The 23,220-nt window shown below is 47.0% G+C and overlaps 1 protein-coding gene across 1 annotated transcript in view; it reads right to left on the bottom strand.

Annotated features, from left to right (window-relative positions):
- Positions 1-209: 209 nt before the first annotated feature.
- LOC139228666 (calponin-2-like) overlaps positions 210-23,220 on the bottom strand; it is a 44,197-nt gene continuing 21,186 nt past the window's right edge. The window contains exons 2-7 of the mRNA XM_070859895.1: positions 15,808-15,929; positions 6,243-6,309; positions 4,995-5,132; positions 4,417-4,533; positions 3,779-3,925; positions 210-2,459 (exon numbers count right to left, since the gene is read on the bottom strand). Coding sequence (XP_070715996.1) covers positions 2,205-2,459; positions 3,779-3,925; positions 4,417-4,533; positions 4,995-5,132; positions 6,243-6,309; positions 15,808-15,929 — 846 coding nt within the window. The 3' untranslated portion in view covers positions 210-2,204. The remainder of the gene's footprint in view (positions 2,460-3,778; positions 3,926-4,416; positions 4,534-4,994; positions 5,133-6,242; positions 6,310-15,807; positions 15,930-23,220) is intronic.

The following is a 23,220-nucleotide window of genomic DNA, read 5'->3' on the forward strand; positions in this document are numbered from 1 at the left end:
ATTGTAACACTTTGAACTTGCTGAGCATAATTACCCAGGTTTGCCTATTGGGGACAGTTGGCCTTAAAAAGGGACAGACCACGTTAACAGCAAGTTATCCGAACCATGCTGCAGACTCTGGATGACCCAGGAGCAATGCCACAGAGATCCACTAGTACGCTGAAAGTTACAAAGTGAAATGAACACGCTGCAATAAAAAATGCACAAGGAAAATTTAAAAAAACATTTAATAAAAGTCAGAGTTACAAAGAATCTGTTATTAAAGTACAGGGAACACTACATTAGAGACGATTGCTCCACAGGAGAAACTGTAAAGTCTGAAGGCACAATACCCTCGATTGTAGTAGCAGTTTAATCTTGCATTCAGCAGAATACATGGGAAAATAGAGTGAAGTAAAACAAAGATTTTCCTGGAGGTGAAGCCTTTACTTTGCAATATGAATCCAAGCTGTGACTCTTAGGAAGGGAAACATCAACCAGCACTCAATAGGATCATTATCCCAAAGAGCGTAATCAAAATGATGCAGATATAGTGACTCAGATTATTTTCCCCCCAATTGGCCTGGGATTTTCTCATCCCAGGAGATCGCAAGTTGGGGTGGAGTGTAGAATGTTGCGATGCAAGGGATGTCGCGGTTGTATGGGGTGGACTGGTTGGGCCGGATGCTCTTTACCTGTCCGCCATTGTTCATAGATTTATATGTAATCTTCAGGGCTGCTGACTGAGGGCCGTGCGGCTCTTTGTCGGCCGCCACAGACACGATGGGCCAAAATAGCCTCCTTCTGCGCTGTAAATTTCTATAGACCCCTGCCCCGAGATGGGGATATTATTTCCAGGTTACCTCAATGGGAATGGAAGGTAATGTGGCAATTATTCTCTCCACAGTCTTCTTGGAATTGGATTTTCTGACACGACCAGTATCACATGACCAGTACAACCCCCACTTCCTTCTACAATCATTCCCGACAGTATTACCAGGATTTGAGTAACGTGAATTGATGGGTGAGAGATAATTTCATACAGTGCTTTGAACTGTAAAATGCCCAACACTGTTTGGAGTCCTGTGCTTCTAATTTGGGTGCTTTAAGCTAATGCAAGACTCGGATGCGCTAATAGTGGCTACAAATTCCAGGCTGGGGATGCAGCAAGTTGAGGGGGGGCGCATGAAGAGCATCAAACAAGCAGTGTATAGCACATGACAAAGCACAGACACTCGATCGGCTCAGCAATAATCATAATCCAGTTCACCTTTGTAAAAGTACGAGTCAAATCACCAAATCAGACTTTGGTTTAAAAAAATAAAAATAAACGTTTTCATTCTTGTTAAAGAATCCGACTTGCCCAGTATTCAAAAACCAAAACTCTGCAGTTCATGGGCTGAGCATTGTGCAAGACTCCATCCCCAGGGATTTACTCTGTACACAATCTCCACACTCCTAACCCGTCGGAATGTTAGTCAGATGTGAAAAGAATCCAGTTGTTTTTAAAAGCAACAAAAAAAAAAATTAAAAATGGTGCAAACGCAATGGCCTTGGAATGTTAGTGAAGTTGGCAGGGTGGAAAAATTGGAAACAGGTGGCAGCATTTTCCCACCCAGCCTGCTCTCGTCAACCATTGGTCTCTGAAGACATTGAAATTCCAGAACATTCCCACCTTCGTGAAAAGAAATGATTTTTTTTTTAATTAAAAAACAAAACATGCTGAACTGACCAGTTACTGGAAATACTGGAGATGAGTCGCAATTACTGAGGTGGGTTGAGGGAACATTCTCTAAACACTGTTTCAGCAGTGTCACGCTTTACTGCTGCGTTTGAGAGTCACCCCTCGTTATTGAAACAACAATTGCCCCCCCCCCCCATCTCCCGAAGTGTCAATTGTTTCAAATTGACTTTAATAAAAAAAACCTTGCTTTAATTTTTTTTTAAAACAATCTTTTTAAAAAAAAAGACATATTTTCCTTTGCCCGATCACTGCAGGATTAAAATGGAATTTAAAAAAATATCCATTGGTTTAGAAACAAGTAAATTTCTACCAACGTGTGGTCACATCCATTAAAGTAAAAAAAAAAAACAGAAATGGAGAGACGATCAATAATAATTATACAGGGGAATGGAACCATGTGCAAGTTTGCCACATGTACAAGCTGGAGAGCAAATTGCTTTTTTTCTTGTGTGTCCATGTTGCAGTGATGGATTGAGCGATATTATTTGGGATAATCGGCAGGGTGTTCTGGGACATACTCGGCATTGTAATGGGAATGGCCGCCATTCTGTGGGGGCTCAGTCTTGGGACAATACTTGGGATTGTAGATCTGCCGGCCGAGGCCAAAGTTGGTGCCGCTCTGATTGGCTCCTTGGTTGGTGCCCATCTGCAGAGAGGCCGTGCTGTTGTCGCACTGTTCTGTGCCCAGCTTCTTATCGTAAATGGGTCTTCGGGTGCCGGGTGCAGTCATACCAGCCTGAACAAGAGTGAGGAAAGGTTATTGTTCCAGTCGCAAACAGGCAAAGCTGCATCTCAATCAGTAGCAATAGTCTTCCACCGGACAGTCCACCAGAACTAAAGTTACCTTTTCACAGGGAGCAACAATCAAATGACTCCACTTGGGAGCAAGAAAGGAATACATGGGAAACTTTTTCACCCAAAGGGTAATCAAATTCTGGAAAAAGATACCACGGAAGGAGACTGAAGCAGATAGACTCTATCCCTGGCATCTTGGGATCGAGAGATAATTCAGGAGATCTGGATTGAGGGATATGGTGAGAGGTGGGCAGGTGAGGTAGGAAGCAATAAAATGGGGAACGTACCAATAGAAGATCAGGGGTCGGCCACTTAGAACTGAGATGAGGAGAAATTCCTTCATTCAGGAGGGTTGGGAATCTTTGGAATTCTCTACTCCAGAGAGCTGTGGATGGTCAGTTGTTGAGTATATTCAAGACAGAGGTCGATAGATTTTTGGATACTAAGGGAATCAAGGGATAGGGGGGAAAGGAGGTCGAAGATCAGCCATGATCTTATTGAATGGCGGAACAGGCTCGAAGGGCCTTATAGTCTACTCCTGCTCCTAGCTCTTATGTTCTTAAGAGAATTTACTGAATCACACATTGACACAGGAAAGCAGTTACAGTAGCTAAAGATCAAACTATTCTACAGACTGAACTTAGGTCGGAGATATTCAGGGCTGCAGTTTACACCTCTTCAAATCCAGACAGGATGAGAATGTCTAGGTTTTGTAAAACAAAAAGTGTGCATGCAGACGAAAAAAAGACTTGCATTTGTATCGCACCTTTCATAACCTCAGGACGTCCCAAACCACTTTACAATCAATGAGGTACTTTTGAACGGTGATCAGTGTTGTAGTGTAGGAAATGCAACAGCTAATTTGCATACAGCAAAGTCCCTCACACAGCAGTGTGATAATGGCCAGATCATCTGTTTCAGTGATGCTGATTGAGGGATAAACATGGGGTACTCGCCATCTCTTCTTCGAATAGTGCCGTTGTACCTCTGATGACCACCAGAGAGGAAAGATGGGGGCATCGGTTTAACACCCCATCTAACAGTTCAGCACTGCACTGGAGCGTCAGCCTAGATTTTATGCTCAAGTCTCTGAAGTGTGGTTCGAACCCACAACCTTCTGACACAGAGGAGAGTGTGACCATTGAGCCAGGGCTGTCACCACAGAACAGATCTGCACATACATTCACAGTTGCTTTCTGGTTTTCAGTTATCAAAATTAACAAGTGGCCCTAACAGCAGAAACAGGCAATTGGTACAAACCTGACTTGCTCCTTTGTTGGTCCCCATCTGTAAACTAATGGTAGACTGGTCCACTGAAGTGGGGATATGGGCCCTTGGATCATACAGATGTCGCCTAGTACCATAGGCAGCCATTCCAGTTTGGCTGGCACATTTATTGGTTCCCATCTATAGAGCAGACACAAAACCATCAATATAAATGAATAGATGCAAGAGAGACAGCCAGCCAGACACAGAAGCCAATTACAAAAAACTTGCAACACTTCCTTGCTGAGGGCACGGACTGTGTCTGGGTTACAGGTTCCACACACGCACACAAGGCACCCTCCAGTTTCTCGACTGGTGGCCGTTATCCACACGCAAGCCTCGGCAACAGTTGTCGTCAAGCTATTCAACCGCAGACCCATCACAACCAAGTCCAATTCTATCCTCGCCCAATGTCCACACACATGCATTGTCCAGCACGGGTTACTGCAGTGATCAGGAGCAGGAGCCCAACCGGAAATGTTCTCACCCCAGGCCAGGGGTATAAGGCCCATATCCTTATTGCTGCCATGGCTGGGATTAGCCAATAGAACTGGGGACCTTCCTGCTCTGTATGGATCAACTGTTAGCTATCAGGAGACCGAGCTTAACATTCACAAGTCCTATATTAATACCTGAAGTCCGATGACACATTGTCCAGCATTCAAGGTCTCCTGATCAAAAGAGCGCTGCTGTTTGTCCGCATATTTGATACCAATGTCGACTCCGGCATTCATTCCCTTCGTTTTAGCCTAGGACCAGAGGGGATTGAATGTTGTTCAAAGACTCCAAGTACAGAGAATGGCCATTTGACAATTCTATACCAGTTAACTGTGTACTGCACACTCACACGCAGCACAACCCTGCCATTATACCGGACAGATGGTCTCCCTCATTATCTACTGTACAGCCCAACTCCCGACCCCCAATACACACCTCTGTGCTGACTGAAAGAAGAAATCGCCATAACTGAAAGTGGCCTTCACAGCCTCTGAATCTACGGATTAATATTTATTAGAGAGGGCTGCTTGAAGATAAACTTTTAATAGTCCATGTCCACCCCAAGAGTAGGTGGACTGGCAATGGAAGTGATAAAGTGACCCCGCTAGATTATGTGGACCACAGACTGTGAAACATGGAGTACATTAACGCTGTAGAAATAGTAATGTGGGTGGTGAGGGTAATGGTTTAACTGGTGTGGATTGGTACTCACCATTCCTGCCAGGGCCAGCAGTGCTGTCTGTACCTGGGTCAAATTCCCACTCTCAAAAAGGTCATTTGCCTCAAATGTGTCATGTGGTTTGATACCATAACTCTGCATCGCTTTGATAAAATTGGACACATTCTCCAGCTGTGCAAAACAAAAACAATTTAATTCCCAAGAATTTTCATGCATTTTTCATGATTTAAATTTGGCCTCAGCGCCAACATTCCTGATTTATTTTGCAGTACAAGCTGGCTTTCCCATATTTACTCCATTTAATCTTTTATGTCGCTCAGTGAGGCCCTGTTAACCATCAGCTCATCAGAGGGTAACCGATGCCTGTACATCCTCTTTTGTAGCACAGTAACTAAAATCTAAGGCCGGAATTTTGTTCAGGGGAGGCAGGGTTGATGGGGGGGGGGGGGGTCCGAGGTGGGCGGGAAACCCGGGAGGCCGGACTTCCCACAGACCCTGCCGATTTTACCTCAGATTCGTGCCCGCAGCTCGAATGCTGGCTCGCTGTGGGCAGATAGGCCTCAGTGGGTCTGGGTGAGGGATGGCTGGGGGGGGGGGGGGGGGGGGGGTTAGGTGTCGGCAATTGGTGGACAGGGGGAAAAGAGAGGATCAGTTGGGGCTGCAGGATCGGCAGAAGATCAGCAGGCAAGTGCAGATCATGCAGGGGGGAAATCGGTGATAGCGCGGGGTGGGGGAGGGGGTTGGGGGGATGGGCCTGGGAATGCGATCGGAGGCCTCGTGGGGGGGGGGTCTCCAATCACAGTGGGCGGTTATGGTCGGGTCCTTGGATCCAGGAGGTAGATATAAATCCATTTACCTCCTGGTTGCAGCAGTCCCGCCTCAGTTTAACGGCCGGGTTTCACGAATGGTGTAAAACCTGTCTACAGACAGGTAGCTTCAAAATGGAGGAGAAAAGAGGCTTACAGCCTTATTATAATATTTAAATTGAGGTAAGGCCCCCTGGCAGTGGGTTAGCTGCCCCGCCCCCCCCCCCCCCTCGTCTCCAGGGAAACCGGAAGTGGGTGGGTTGAAGGCGGGATCAGGTTGGGATGTTTAACAATTTAATTGCCCTCACGCTCCAAACCCATAACCCATCCGTTTATCGGTGGGAAAATTCCAGCCCGGGTATCCTTCATGAATGTTTAAGGAAGTTGGAAATTTCCAGCAAATTATGTTGACAAAATCTTCAATCACTTTCTTCTCCCACTATTACAAATCAAAGATATTGGTGTGATGTTTTACCTGATGCCAGTTTAAAGCTGACCTGTTGATTTTCTTCACAGAGTTGGGCTTGATCTTGTTGATGAGCCTATCAGTTGGAAAGCAGGAAATGAAAAGGACCAAGTTAGACCGGGAAGGTGGGGTTGCAAATGATAGTCAAAGGCCTTTAATATTCAGGTAGCAACCGAGAATAAAGCACCATTGGGCCACTGACTGCGCCATTTTATTATATGGGATGCCGGAGTCAGAAGACCAGGGGTTCAAGCCTCACTTTAGAAATGTGAACACATGCTCTAGACTGCCGGTTCAGTGCAGCACTGAGGGAATGGTGCACTGTCAGAGTACTCTCTTTCAGATGAAATGTTAAAGCAAGGGTCCATCTACTCTCTCAAATGGATGCAAACGTTCATATGGCACTATTAGAAGAAGAGCAGAGGAGGTTTCCTGGCGTCCTAACCAACTTTTATCCCTCAGCCAGCAGGGATATAAAGTTTTTTGGAATAACGCTGAAATTTGATGAAAATTGTTACAGGGTACAAAGGGAGGAGTGGGGGTGGGGGGGGGGGTAGAGAGAGAAAGAGAGCAGAGAGAAGAGGAAAGAGCTAGCCAAGTCACGAGAATAAGTCCTGGCTGACTTGTCCCTCAATGGGGTGCAAGGACCCATTGTATCAACCACCCATCTTCTGATGTTTATGGCTCAGTACAGACCAGGTAATGCCTTTATCTACCAGCCAATTGGGGAATCTCCCTCCTTGGGTTTCTTCACGGTCAATGTGAAATAGTTACTGGAAGATATGAGAGTGCCCATGAAATACAGGAGCACTGGAAAATAAGAATCCAGCATCTTACGGCATTGTGTACAACACTGATCCCGTGTCCCATGGTACGGTGTCTTTCTGCTATCGCCCCTGTGCTGTGTGCTGCTGTTTCTGTATTGACATACAATGAGGTTTATACACAAAGCTCTATTCGAAAATGCGAAAATGCCATTGCAGCTACAGCTGTGGGCCTTAGCGAGTCAGACATGTTTACATTGGGGTCATCATTGGAGACCCCCGGAGTCAGGAAGTGTCGGTATGATCACTCACTCAAGGCCAATGTGACAGCGGCTTGTGCGTGCAGAGCATGTTTGCCCACAAGGCGGCCTGTATCCACTCTGATCAAAACCACAGCTAAAAATACATTTACGGGTAATAAAAGCTGCTGAAAGAATGTCAAACTTCGCTCGACATTTGGCACCTTAAGCAGCAGATGCAATTACATCATCGCATTGCTGTGCTCAGATGTGCGTGCAATCCTCTGAACAAATTGAAACACTTTTGCAGCTCACCCAGCGACAGATAGGCTTCAGGGGCTGTGACACACTGCTCCTCCCACCCCCAGCTCGAAATACCTAGGCGGAGTTAGCCGAGCCCAGCCAGGGCAGAGGCTGAGGCACGATAATTGGCCTCAGCACCCAGATTAGGGAAGGGGTTAAAAAATAAAGTCAACCGGGTTCCCACTCCTCTTTATATTACCTGTCCTGCAGTGAGTGCGTTATATATGTCCTCCTCGCCAGCCTTCAGCTGCCTGGGCCCTAAGCTCTGGAACTCCCTCCCTAAACCTCTCCGCCTCTCTTTCCTCCTTTAAGATGCTTCTTAAAACCTACTTCTGCCGTAATTTCTTCTCAAGTGTCAAATTTATTTTTTTGTCTTGTAACACTCCTGTGAAGCACCATGGGACATTTTACTACGTTAATGGCGCTATATAAATACAAGTTGCTGTTGTTTAAATGCCCTCCGTCGTTGAAGATCTCGCTGAAACCAACTAACTCAGCTTACACACAAAGAATGGCCACTGAGTTAAGTTCATCTCAGAAGAGTCAGTACGACAGGGGGGGGGTTTGAAGGAAGGGGGGAGATTTACACAGCTGGAGTAAAGTGCCTCCTTTAAACAAGTGCCGATGCTGCACTGAGAGATGGTGTTGGCCATCTGGGTTTATATTTGCTGCCGGGGACATTGCCAAAACCCACGCTAAGCAGCAACATCTCTAAAGTGTGGGCTGCCATCAGCGGAAAGTAACAGGGCTGTCTGCTCTGCTGCTATCGAGGGTGAAGGGATGTTATCAGCAGGCAAGAGTTATTCAGACTCCAATATAGAACAAAAGAATTTGCATTTATATAGCGCCTTTTATAGCCAAATAATTACTTTCTGAAGTGTGGTCACTGTTGTAATGTAGGAAACGTGGCAGCCACAATGTGTGTTCAGCAAGGTCCCACAAACAGCAACGAGATAAACATCCAGGTCATCTGTTTTTAGTGTTGATTGGGAGATAAATGTTGGCCAGAACACTTGGAGAACTCTCCTGCTCTTCTTCAAATAGCACCATGGATGTCCACCCGTGAGGTTTAATGTCTCATCTGAAAGATGGCACCTCTGACAGTGCAGCACTCCCAGAGTACCGCACTGAAGTGCCAGCCTAGATTAAGTCCCCGGATTGGAGCCTGAACCCAACGAGCTTTTGACTCAGAGTCAAGATTGATTCCACTGAGCCAAGAACCTGGCAAATGCAAGGGCCCTGTCAAATAAAACAGTTGGCCTTATATCTTTGTTTCTTCCTATGGGAAGGTGCCTAACCTCCACTTAACTCTACCCACAGCAGTATAACAAACCAGGAGCTCACTGCATGGGGTTGGCGGGGGAAAGGAGAGAGAAAGAGAACAATCGCAGACACTGACCCATGTCCCATTGCTCCCTGGGACAGGGTCTTTCTTGAGTGGGACATTGGCTGGATCACCCAACTTTTGATAGACGTATATCTATCAAGACTGAACAGGCATATGTACACACATGCATGTCTGTCGATATGTTCAGCCTTGAAGGCACTGTGATGCCTCATGGTTTGACATCAAGGTTTAACAACACAGGACCAAAAGTAAGACAAACTCAATAGCAAGCCCAACAAGAGTGGGGGGAGGGGGGGGGGGGGTGGGAACAGTTCTGGATTTAGTTTTAGGGAATGTGCACTTAAAGAGCCGTAACCTACAGGGCTACGGACCTAGTGCTGGAAGCTGGGATTAGATTGGGTGATTCTCTTTCAGCCGGCACGGACATGATGGGCCAAATGGCCCCCTTCTGACTATGATTTCTATGAACTGCACTCCAGTCTTGCTACATTCCACCTCAACAGTGGATCAGTAACACTGCTGCTCCCTCCACAAGGCCAGAGGTGCAGACACATCGCTGGATGGTAGCCAGACTCAGCCATGTAATACAAAACAATTCCACACGGAGCGCTCTCTGCAATCTTGATCCAAATGTGCAACTTTTAATCTTCGTGAACAGTGAAACCCGAATCCTTTAGGAAACAAAGGCCCATTGGTTAGGTTTCTTTGACCAGCCTGACCCACAGCTGTCACTATGACAACTCGCGATACTCGAGCATTTAGACCAAACCAGAGAAGCCGTTTCATGCCAGGGATTTGATTCTGATCAAAACCATCCAACTGACACAAGGGCACGAGACATTGCTCCCAAGATACGTGTGCGCGCAGGCTCGCAGCAATCTGGAATGTTCCGTGCATTGAAATATACAGACCGCTCACAATTTAGTCAGTCGATAACTGTGTTAGCGTTTTCGCCCAATACCATGTTCAAGCGAGAGTGGGAGGAGCCAGGCCTAGATAAAAAGGGCCCGAAAGTCAGAGGAGCCAGCTGTTGCAGGAACAAAAAGTTTTTAAAAAAATCAAAATCGAAGTGTGACGTCACAGGCAAGCGGGTAAGTGATTGGCTGCTGGATTGGTGAGTATTTTTCTTTTCAGTAGGAAACCTTTGGCATTGTTGTAAGTAGGATCTGCCAGTAAATATGTGTGATCTTTATTATCTAAGCAGAGCCAGTTAATTAAATCGGCTGTTTGCCGAGTAGCGGCTGGGTGTGTTTTGCTAAGGTTTAGAGTTTAGTTCTACTCAATAGTTGCGAGTGTAACTCGAGGGATGGCAGGGCAGCTCAGTCCCGTGGATTGCACATCCTGCGGCATGTGGGAAGTCCTGGGTGCTTTGCACATCCGGGGCAACCACGTGTGCAGGAGGGTCTCTGGCTGCACCAACTTGAGCTCCGTGTTTTGGAGCTTGAGCGACAGCTGGGGTCACTGCGGTGCATCCGTGAGACTGAGAGCAACGTGGATAGCACGTTTATAAGAGGTGGTCACCCCGCAGTTTAAGAGTGTACAGGCAGAGGGGGACTGGGTGACCGTCAGACAGAAGGAGGACGACAAGGCAAGTAATGCAGGAGTCCACTGAGTCCATCTTGCTCTCCAACCGGTATTCTGTTCTGAGTACTGGTGGGGGCGATGGTCGCTCTGGGGAGTGCAGCCAGAGCCAAGTCCACGGCACCATGGGTGGCTCAGCTGCACAGTGGGGGAGGAAGAAAAATGGAAGAACTATAGTGGTAGGGGATTCAATAGTCAGGGGAGCGGAGATGCATTTCTGCGGCCGCAAATGTGACTCCAGGATGCCAGGGTCAAGGATGTCACTGAGCGACTACAGGGCATTCGGGGGGGGGGGGGGGGGGGGGGGGTGGGAAAGAGGGTGAACAGTCAGAGGTCGTGGTCCACATCAGTACCAATGATTTAGGTAGGAAGAGGGATGAGGTCCTGCAGACAGAGTTTTTTTTAGGGAGCTTGGAGAGAGATTAAAAACAGGATCTCAAAAAAGGTAGTAATCTCCGGATTACTCCCAGTGCCACGAGCTAGTGAGTACAGAAATAGGAGGATAGAGCAAATGAATATGTGGCTGGAGAGATGGTGCAGGAGGGAGGGCTTTAGTTTCCTGAGGCATTGGGACCGCTTCTGGGGGAGGTGGGACCTGTACAAGCCAGACGGGTTACACCTCAACAGAGCCAGGGGGGTTTGCTAGTGCTGTTGGGGAGGGTTCAAACTAGCTTGGCAGGGGGATGGGAACCTGAAAATAGATTCAGTAGGGAGGGGAGTAAAGCTGGAATTAGAAAGCAAAAATAAATAAAGAAAGTGAGTTTGAAGGAGAGAGGAAACAAGCAGGAAAAAAGGTTAAAAAAACAAACTTAAAGGCACTTTGTCTAAATGCACGTAGCATTTGTAATAAAATAGATGAGTTGACGGCACAAATGGAGACAAATGGGTATCATCTGATAGTGGTTACAAGATGACCAGGACTGGGAATTAAATACGTGACAATCCGGAAGGACAGACAGAAAGGAAAAGGAGTTGGGGTAGCTCTATTGATAAAGGATGGAATCACTGCAATAGTAAGAAACGATATTGGCTCAAATGATTAAGGGTGTTGAAACAGTTTGGGTGGAGATAAGAAACAATAAGGGGCAAAAGTCACAGGGGGCCTATAGACTACGCCCACCAAACAGTAACAACTCTGTTGGTCGGAGCACAAACCAGGAAATAGTGGGGGCTTGTAAAAAGGGAACAGCAATAATCATGGGTAATTTTAACCTCCATATTGATTGGACAAATCAAATTGTTCAGGGTAGCCTTGAGGAGGAGTTCATAGAGTACGTAAGGGACAGGTTCCTTGAGCAGTATGTAACGGAACCAACCAGGGGGCAGGCTATCTTAGATCTGGTCCTGTGTAATGAGACAGGATTAATAAACAATCTCCTAGTAAAGGATCCCCTCGGAATGAGTGATCATAGCATGATTGAATTTTAAATTCAGATGGAGGGCGAGAAAGTTGGATCTCTAACCAGCATACTAAGCTTAAATAAAGGAGACAGTGAAGGTATGAGGGCAGAGTTGAGTAAAGTGGACTGGGAAAAGAGATTAAAAAGTGTAGGATGGTTGATGAACAGTGGTGTACATTTAAGGAGATATTTCACAACTCTCAAGAAAAATATATTCCAGTGAGGAGGAAAGGGTGTAAGAGAAAAGATAGCCATCCGTGGCTAACTAAAAAGATAAAGGACGGTATCCAATTAAAAACAAGGTCATACAAAGTGGCCAAAACTAGTGGGAGGACAGAAGACTGGGAAGCTTTTAAAAGCCAGCAAAGAAAGACTAAAAAAATGAAGAAAGGGAACCAGTTAGCCTAACATCTGTGGTTAGGAAAATGTTGGAGTCCATTATTAAAGCAGTAGTAGCAGGACATTTGGAAAAGCAAAATTCGGTCAGGCAGAATCAGCATGGATTTATGAAGGGGAAGTCATGTTTGACAAATTTGCTGGAGTTCTTTGAAGATGTAATGAACAGGGTGGATAAAGGGGAACCAGTGGATGTGATGTATTTGGACTTCCAGAAGGCATTTGACAAGGTGCCACATAAAAGGTTACTGCACAAGATAAAAGTTCACGGGGTTGGGGGTAGAAGATTGGCTAACTAACAGAAAACAGATAGTCGGGATAAATGATTCATTCTCTGGTTGACAACCAGTAACTAGTGGGGTGTCGCAGGGATCAGTGCTGGGACCTCAACTATTTACAATCTATATTAACGACTTGGAAGAAGGGACTGAGTGTAACGTAGCCAAGTTTGCTGACGATACAAAGATGGGAGGAAAAGCACTATGTGAGGAGGACACAAAAAATCTGCAAAAGGATATAGACAGGCTGTGAGTGGGCAAAAATTTGGCAGATGGAGTATAATGTTGGAAAGTGTGAGGTCATGCACTTCGGCAGAAAAAAAATGAAAGAGCAAGTTATTATTTAAATGGAGAAAGATTGCAAATTGCCGCAGTACAGCGGGACCTGGGGAGTTCTTGTGCATGAAACACAAAAGGATAGTATGCAGGTACAGCAGGTGATCAGGAAGGCCAATGGTATCTTGGCTTCTATTGTTAAGGGGCTGGAGTATAAAAGCAGGGAAGTCTTACTACAACTACAGCTATACAGGGTATTGGTGAGGCCGCACCTGGAATACTGCGTGCAGTTTTGGTTTCCATATTTACGAAAGATATACTTGCTTTGGAGGAAGTTCAGAGAAGGTTCACTAGGTTGATTCTGGAGATGAGGGGGTTGACTTATGAGGAAAGGTTGAGTAGGTTGGGCCTCTACTCATTGGAATTCAGAAGAATGAGAGGTGATCTTATCGAAAGGTATAAGATTATGAGGGGGCTTGACAAGGTGGATGCAAAGAGGTTGTTTCCACTGATGGGGGAGAATAGAACTAGAGGGCATGATCTTAGAATAAGGGGCCGCCCATTGAAAACCGAGATGAAGAGAAATTTCTTCTCTCAGAGGGTTGTAAATCTGTGGAATTCGCTGCCTCAGAGAGCTGAGGAAGCTAGGACATTGAATAAATTTAAGACAGAAATAGACAGTTTCTTGAACGATAAGGGGATAAGGGGTTATGAGGAGCGGGCGGGTAAGTGAAGCAGAGTCCATGATCAGATCAGCCATGATCTTATTGAATGGCGGAGCAGGCTCGAGGGGCCATGTGGCCTACTTCTGCTCCTATTTCTTATGTTCTTATGTTCTAAAAGGCAGGAAGCCCAGGCACCAACAGTGTCGCAGAAAAATTGCTGTGCAACATTTAAAGAGGATTGTTTTTTGGAAATTGTGGAAACTGAAACAACCAATGTCTCTGGTCGGGCCTTTTGAAACTGGGAGGCATTTCTCAGTATTCAGTGAGTACTGGAGGTTGTGTGTAAATTATGTCCTGAAGCCAAAGTTAATGGAGAATTTACAAGCGGTAAAAAATGGACCGAATAGAAACTGGACTATCTGAAATGCCACTGAAAAACCTCATGTTACAGTTAAAACTTTACTCAAGAAGGTGGTAGATACTTTAAGTCGTTATTGTAATGCAGATTATGTGGAATTGATAAATTAGCCCTTCTGGTATTATTTTCTTCAGCTAGTGGCATATGTGCAACATTGTCACTTAAGTAAGGTCACCTTTTTAGTGTGTTATACTGTAAAGTATTTTTTAATTCATTTAGACAATTGCAGTAACCCAGCAGTTCAGTGACTTGTAAAATGTAAACTCACCATGGACAAGAAAGTCATGCTCAGAGGAGCTTGTAGCCCGCCCGATACTAAAAAGATTTAGAGGGAACATTGGCGTGAGATCAGGAGGATAGAGTACTAGAGGGTGACTAGCCTGCACATTCTACCAATAGTTCCATTAGGAGACCAGAAGCCACATGAAAAACATCGGCGAGGTTCAGTAGGTGTGTTCGTCGGAGAGTGGCTGACACATGCAAAACCAGGATGGAGTGAAATCGGCGAACTGTAACGGTCTCAACAGTAATGGACTTGGGCAGACTCGATCCAGTGAGCCCAAAGCTGCCCCGCACTCAACAATCTCACTGAGCTTACAGCAGGCCTGATGTGGGATGTGGAGACAAATCACCCTGGTGTAGTCAGGGGGATTCAGCAGATGGCGAGACGGAGGTTAGGGTTGGATCACATTGCTGATACAATATAGTGGGAGTATTACTCTGTATCTTATAGCCTTGCTGTACATAGAATCATAGAAATTTACAGCACGGAAGGAGGCCATTTCGGCCCAGCATGTCCGCACCAGCCCACCAAGAGTTTAATCCCACCTTCCAGCTCTTGGTCCGTAAGCCCTGTAGGTTACAGCACTTCAGGTGCATGTCCAAGCACTTTTTAAATGGTGAGGGTTTCTGCCTCTACCACCCTTTCAGGCAGTGAGTTCCAGACCCCCACCACCCTCTGGGTGAAGAAATTTCCCCTCAAATTCCTCTAAACCTCCTACCAATTACTTTAAATCTACGCCCCCTGGTTGTTGACCCCTCTGCCAAGGGAAATAGGTCCTTCCTATCCACTCTATCTAGGCCACTCATAATTTTATACACCTCAATAAAGTCTCCCCCCAGCTTCCTCTGTTTCAAAGAAAACAAACCCAGCCTATCCAATTTTTCCTCGTAGCTAAAATTCTGTAGGCCAGGCAACATCCAACAAATACATGACCTGGGAGTGCAAGCTGCTGACATTGGGTGCCTGAATTGGGAAAGTGTTCAGTATCCAGTCCTCACAATCTTTGATCAGCACAAGATATGGGCAAAGATGTTTCCCTGCTCCCCGGTCTGCTTTCGGATCACAATCCAACACCAACTGTGATGCTCAATAATAGAGCCCTGTATGGTTAGAGCAACCCCAGCATCAGCGCAAGGGAGTGACAGAAATCAAGACCTGGAGACGGACAGTGGTAAGGCAGCGAGGAAACGGTGGAGCTTTACAAGGGACACCCAGTGACGAGAGGTCAGCTGACCTCAGCCAGGGCACCAATTGGGATGCAACCCCTGCAAGAGAGTGGGACAAGCAGAGAGTGGGCACAGGCTCGACGGGCCTTCTTCCGTGCTGTAACCATTCCACGATTCGAATTAATCTCAGTGCCCCAAGACAAACATCAGGGGTGGTTATGGTGATCTGCCCAACGATTGAACAGCCCAACGACTCGGATTGTTTAGACTAACACGAAGAACGGCTGAAGTACCAGAGGATGGGCGTAACCCACTGAACATAACTTGGGGGGGGGGGGGTGGGGGGAGAACAACCGAGGGTCAGAGAAAACACGCTCACCGCTCACCGTTTGCCATTTAATGTTTTGCCGAACTGCCAACTAATTTACAAATCAGAGACTAGGAACACCATACTCACTCGCAAAGGATTACACCATTCTTCAGGCCTTTCTGAAAGTTGTCCCCGATCTGCTGCCCGGTGATCTGCTCGATCCAGATTCGCAGCTCCTCCTCCTTCTGAGGATCATATTTCTGAGCAATCTGCAGGAAAACAGGATGCAGATCAGATTGTTGACTGATCGGGGTGGATGGTGGGTCGAAAGGATGGGGAAGGGGATTTGTTCCTGATTATAAAACCAAGCATTTGTTCTTGTATGCAAAGCTACCCAACTTGACTGAACAGCGCAAAGGAAATTGTCCCCTCAGAGTCGACTTTTGGACAAAACATTTACCAAAGGAGGGGCCCTGAATCACCAGCTAAACAAGTCATTCAGTGAGTATTTTTAATGGCACTGTAGTACCTGGAGTGAGACATTCCTAAATCCATGTTAACGCTGTCTCTCTCTCCACAGATGCTGTCTGGCCTGCTGAGAATTTCCAGCATTTTCTGTTTTTATTTCAGATTTCCAGCATCCGCAGTATTTTGCTTTTGTATTAATGAATCGTTTCATTGTTTAGTCTCTGGGGAAATGACATCTATTAAGCTCTCTGTGTCTGGTGCCCAGTTTTTACAAATCGAGAGAACACACACTGCTTTTAAAAAGCCTTCATTAACTATTTTTACAAATTCTTTTTGTGGAGGAAAAAATAAACCATTAGAATCAGAATACACGTCAACTTCATTTTTAAACCACACTTCCCGAATTCTTTGGATTCTGCAGGTTTGCAATCTTAGTCAGTCAGTTTTAAACATGATTATTTAGGTGTTAGTGAGGAGATTCAGGCAGTGCCCCATATAGGTAGTTCCCTCACCACAACGTCGGATTAAATGAACCTCGAGATAGTTCGTGGTTCCCACCTATCACAGCCTGGCAAATAATTCACAATAAAACCAGAAAATGCTGGAGATACTCAGCAGCTCAGGCAGCCTCCGTGGAGAGAAGCACAATTAACATATCAGGTCCCAGAGTTGGTCCCCAGTCTGTACAGAGTTGGCCGCTATCAGCTGGGACAGCATTGGGGTACAACAATTGGCTTCAGGGTTCCTGGAGGTGCAGCTTGTGAGACGTATGGGAGGTTAGCAGGTACCCGTGAAGCCTTCATTGCAGCACGAGCCAGCTTCTGGGGAGAGACTGTACATAAAATACATTAAAAAGGCATCCAATCTTCAACCCTCATGCATCAGTGTCAGTGGGTAAATACAGCGCAAAATCTTTCAATTTAATCACTTTTTTTTCTTCCTGTCTACAACTTTGGAATAGAGAGCTGCATTTTTGTGTATAGCTTCACGAGGCCTGTTGGGCATCAGTAGACTTGATGTGGAACCAACTTTTCAGGAACTGACGGACGATGTGGTGCAACATGCTCATGGATACTAAAATTACAGAGTTCCTTTTTCGGAACCACTTCTGTTTAAATTACACACGCACACGCACACGCACACGCACACGCACACGCACACGCACACTGGCAGAGATGCCAAGTGGTTGGGAAGGTTACTAGCAATTACTGCACAGAAAAACCATTCTCCAACACATAAACTCCCTGATGGCTTAGTGTTCGGCTGTCCAAACTGTCACCTGTAGGCTAAAGGGAGCCCTTCACCCCAAGCCCCAGCACCTCAGCCCTATTTATACAACTTGATATATATGCATAGAAGTGGAACATGAATTTAAACATGATACGAGGCCCACACCAAGGCTCATGGTATGCCTGTAGGTGGACATCCTTGGCCCAGTGGATAAGTACACAACCAGTGTGGTATCAAACTAGACCAGGAATGTACCAGCTTTGATCCTGGTTAGTGTCAAGTTACCCACAGTCAGGGCAGATAGGGTGTTGGCCTCAGTACTCCTGGGATAGCCAGCGTTCCCACTTCGGATCATTATCCAGCGTCTGCTGCTGGAAAAGACATGCATGGAGGTCGGGCAAGGGCAGGATTCGGCTCAGCTGAGATTCTTCCCCCTCCCCCCTTCGAGGTCAATCAGCCCGCCAACATCAGGGGGCTCAGCTCACTTTGCAGCGGTATTGGGGGCGCTCGGGACCCAGGGAGTAGTATCCCGGGAAGGAGAGGAGGATTTTTATTTTTGTTCATTCATTGGTGACTCGCTGCTCGGCAGCTTTGTTCTGTACACACGACAGGGCGTGAATGCTTCTCCTTATTTGATTTCTCCCTGTCCTGTTCCTGGGCCACATTCTCCACTCTTCCTTCCCACTACTGCACTGAAGTGCGTCGGTTGACGAAATTGGCCATTTGTATAACCCCTTTAGCCCCTCCCCGGAAATTGCCCGAGAGCAACACCACGCCACACGGTAAGCGCCGCAGACCAGCACGCAACCGGCTATGACATCATCGGCGTGCGTGGTGACCACTCACCACCCACGCCGACCCCTTACCCCGCCATGGGTCACGAAGCTGGGTGCCATCCGCACTCAGGGCAGTGCTTAAAGGGGAGGGCACCAGCGCCCCGATCCGCCATCTTCTTTTGTCAGCGTGGTCCAGGCCACCATCGTGCAGCCCGGCACTTCGTCCTGGGTGCTGGGCTGCTGGCCCAGTCCCGGCCATCGGAGGCCTTGCAGTGATTGAAGTGAATCAGCGCTACGTGGAGCACCTGCGTAGTGCTCGACTCCCCGCCCTAGCGCCCCGGTTACTGCCCCGAAAGGGAGTGGAGCGCGGGAGATTGCGCTCCGTCTCGTTTCACGGGCGGCAAGGGCAATTCCACGGTGGGGGCGGGACTTGCGCGCGGGCGCCAATAGTCCCGGCCCGTCACCGCCCCCAATGATGCGCAGGGAAATTTCACCCCCGGAATGTCGGACAGAAGAGCATTCATTAACCTTCAATAAGAGACGGTCACTGAAAATAACATGCATTATTGTCAACTTTAATATGAATTGTTCTGGAAGGTTCTCAGCGTTAAGAATTATCTGTGATACTGCATTAATTGAAGTGCTATATTAAATGAATTCTTTGTCTGTCGCTGTCTCTCTCGACTGACCAGATCAACAGATACTGTGGTTAGTACACCAGCCAGTTCCAGTTAGAGGCACAAACTGTCAGAGTGCTCTGATTGGACAATTAGATACAGCAATCAGCACTCCCTATTTTTAGTGCTCCTGATTTTATTCACAATAATTAAATAAGCTACACCCCCCGATTCTATAATCAGCGCTCCCATCGAGTGAGGCTCCACACCTGGGGCAGAGTCGTGGTGGATTTACCTTCAACAACAGCAGCGTATATTTATATAGCGCAATAAAAGTTCCTTTAACGTAACAAAAGTTCATTTGCAGCATCCAGAGAGTGGTGAACCTGTGGCCAGCTTATAGCAAGTAGCCTTTCTGGCCGGCACAGTGTGAGTGTAAGCACTGCAGCCCAGTCAAAAAAAATACCTCTCCCACCATCAAATCACGTTGTATTTCCAGAGCACCTCCCAAACCCACGACCCCCACCACTTGGAAGGACACGAGCAGCAAGTGCATGGGAGCAGCACCACTCCAAGTCACACACCTGGACTTGGAAATATATCGCCGTTCCTTCATGGACATTGGGTCAAAATCCTGGAACTCCCTCCCCAACAGCTCTGTAGGAGCACCTTCACCACACGGACTGCAGCGGTTCAAGAAGGTGGGTCACTAGCGCTACCACCTGCTTTAGGGCAACTAGGGATGGGCAATAAATGCTGGCCTTGCAAGCGATGCCTGCATCCCAAGAATGAATTTTTTTTAAAAAACATTATTTGGGGTGGGTGGTATTGTTGAGACAGAGATGGAGGTGAAAGGGAAATGGTACAAAACACACCCTATTTACACAGAAGACATGAAATTCCAGTGTATTTTTCCTGGCCCCATTTATTGAGTTACTGGGCTAGAGGTCTTGATCAGAGCCGAACTCACGTCACTTGGCACCCAGTCTCTGGGTCCCTGCCAGTCACAAAAACAACTGTCCGCAAACAGTGCGGAGCGGTCGGAAGTGGTAGGACCCGTGCCCCAAGCACGAGCCACTGTCTTTAGGGGAAGAATGGAACAGGAACTCGGCTAATTCCTTCTGCTGCAGTCTGTCTGGAGAGATTGAAGCAAAATTAAACTTGGCAGCAGTTTAAAGCCAGTGCAACAAAAAAAAAGGAATTGAAAGAATGGAGAGAATAAATGCAAACATGACCAAAACAAACAAGAATTCCACCACCCCCAACTAAACTCCTCAGAACAGTCACTGCGGAACTGCCACTCACTAAGAATGTGTGTGTAGAATTTGCAATGCACACAAAGCATTGCAGTATTCTTTTTTTAAATTGAGAAAGGCCAAGAGCCATGGTACAGGATATTACCAGGGAGCTAGGCAGGGGGAACACACCATGGTGCAGGATATCACCAGCCCCTGGGAGCTGGGCAGGGGGAGCTCACCATGGTCCCATCACTGGCCCCAGGAGCTGGGCAGGGGGAGCTCACCATGGTCCCATCACCAGACCCAGGAGCCAGGCAGGGGGAGCTCACCATGGTCCCATCACTGGCCCCAGGAGCTGGGCAGGGGGATCACACCATAGTCCCATCACTGGCCCCAGGAGCTGGGCAGGGGGAACACACCATGGTCCCATCACTGGCCCCAGGAGCTGGGCAAGGGGAACACACCATGGTCCCATCACTGGCCCCAGGAGCTGGGCAGGGGGAGCTCACCATGGGCCCATCACTGGCCCCAGGAGCTGGGCAAGGGGAACACACCATGGTCCCATCACTGGCCCCAGGAGCTGGGCAGGGGGAACACACCATGGTCCCATCACTGGCCCCAGGAGCTGGGCAGGGGGAGCTCACCATGGTCCCATCAGTAACTGAACAGATTTATTTTAATCGTGGATATGAGGGGGTTGGTTGCAATTCCTTGGCCCATATTCTCGCTCACTAAAAGTTTCTTTGGTGCTGCCCCTGTATTTTACTAAAAGTAAATTTTAACAATTCTGATTAAAAACCCAGCTTCGGTCTCACCCACAAAAATCTCACAGATTGCCTCCCGTCTTATCCAGCCGCAGCATCTAATGCAATGTTTGTTGTCAGTCGAGAGAGGAGACAGAATTAATTTAATACGGCAAGTTGCCCTATACAGTTTAAAAAATGTTTTGTTTGTAGGAGTTGCTAGTTTCAATCGGTAAGAAATGAGCTTTAAGATTACTTATTTTTAAAACCAAGAAACTGAGCTGACGGGCAGGGCAGCACCAACATTAAGGAGTGGGAGAGAAAGGAAGGTAGATCAGGGAGCATTGAGTAGATGAAGACAAGCTTGGGTTTTAGTGGATTGTCGGAGGAAGGGAAGATTAAGAGAGATGAGGAGCTTCACAGATTCCAGATCCTCTGAATGAATTAAGAGCAGGAGACAATGTGTGACGAGTTTTGACTTCGATGCAGTGAGGGGATGAAGTGAGTGCAGAACATGATATTTGGAGCTTAGAAAGTTCAGAGAATGAATGAAGGAAGGAATGCGAGAGAGACAAGAAAAGTGGTGACAGATAAAGGAGAGTTTGGCTCTCAAGAGCTGTGTGTGTGTGTGAGCGTGCGAGCAGTATTGTGTGCGTGTGTGAGCGTGCGCGAGTGGTATTGTGTGCGCGAGCGGTATTGTGTGCGCGAGCGGTAGTGTGTGTGTGAGCGCACGCGAGCGGTATTGTGCACGCGCGAGCGGTATTGTGTGCGTGTGCGTGAGCGGTGTTAGCATCCCCGCCCTATCACTGAACAGAAACCTCCCACCAGATGTCCCCTTCCTTTAGCAATAATTTCTCAATTTCCACATATTCGGCAACAAGTCATTGCTCTCCTTATCCAAGCAGAGATTGGAAGCTGCCGACGCCGTTCCATGCTGGTGGCTGGTCAGCACTGACGGAAAAAAAAATTGAACAGCCTTCAAAATTATTCGGTTGCGGAATAATCGGAAACAAAAAAACAAATAAACAAATGATTGGAGCAAGCCGGAGAATTGAGTTGACTTTTGCCAGGTTGTGAATGCGTAGACAAGCTGGACTAGTCAAGAGAGCCTGTAGTTAGTCTCCGTTAGACATGGATGGTCGATGAAGTGAGGTGCTCCACGTTTTACTCCTAAATAGCCAGGAGATACCAACGGCAGTGTGGGCAGCATGGCTCGGTCCACAGTCTCCTGTGCTCATCAAATCCTACTCTATTCAACAACTCGTATTTATACAACGTCCTTAACATAATAAAACATCCCAAGGCGCTTCACGGGTGCGTTATCAAACAAAATTTAACACCCAGTCATGCAAGGAAACAGGAGGACAGGTGACCAAAAGCGTGGTGAAAAAGCTCGGGTTTTAAGGAGCATCTTAAAGGAAGAGAGGGGTGTAGAAAAGCAGAGGGGTTTAGGGAGGGAATTCCACAGCTTCGGACCTAGGCAGCTGAAGGCACGGCCCCCAATGTTGGAGTGAAGGAAATCGGGATGCGCAAGAGGCCAGAATTCAGATCAGAAGGATGAACCCTGTGGGATTCCAGACCTTTTAACCCAAGTCTGGCCCTGACCCCGACCACCTGGCTTTCGAGTGGAAGGCCACCCACGGCATTTTATTATTATGGACACTGATCTCTGTCTAGGGTTCATTCATTCCACCAGTTGAATAAACTCAAGTGATGTCACGCTATTGCCAAATCAGTGCTCTCATTTCTTCAGTGGAGGGGAGACAGCTTTTCAGAGGCTTATGGAAAAGCCAACACAATAATTTACAACTACAGAGTGCCCATCAAACCAATCACATCCTTCAATCTCTCATAGGTAACAGGAATCTTCTTTTATATTTAAACACACACACACACCACACACACACACACACACACACACAGTTACTGAATAGTGATCAGAAGTGAAAACCCTGGCTGAATTTGATCCTCCCTAGCCCAGTGGTGCTGAGGCCAATTGTAATGCCCCTACTGCCACTCTAACTGGGATCAGCTAACTCGGCAAGGACCAATCACTGTCCTGCTCAGCGGCCAACAGTTGGGTAGAGGAGTACACTATCCTTTTTATTATGTCTGCAATTACCATCGAATAACTCCACGAGGCCTCTTACTGGTGAGTAAGAGCTGTGTGACTTCTGTCCATTTAATATGACTGAAAAATAAGAGGCAGCATGACTGGCTGCCTTTTAGATCCCCTGCACACCAGGGCAGGAAACCCCTGGGTCTCCAACAGCAACGCCCTCCGGTGGTACATCGTGCATAGTTACATAGTGAATACAAAGAGTTTGCATACATGACACTTTTCTTGGCATTTAATATGGCACTTGCCAAGCAGCACTTCCTCACCCTTCGGAGCTGTTGCCTGGCACAGCTAATTTTTCTTTTTTCACCCCCACCTCCAGAATGTCTCCCTTGATAGAACATAAGAAATAGCAGGAGTAGGCCATCT

Source organism: Pristiophorus japonicus, chromosome 18, assembly GCF_044704955.1.
Source record: "Pristiophorus japonicus isolate sPriJap1 chromosome 18, sPriJap1.hap1, whole genome shotgun sequence".
Taxonomy (NCBI): Eukaryota; Metazoa; Chordata; class Chondrichthyes; family Pristiophoridae; genus Pristiophorus; species Pristiophorus japonicus.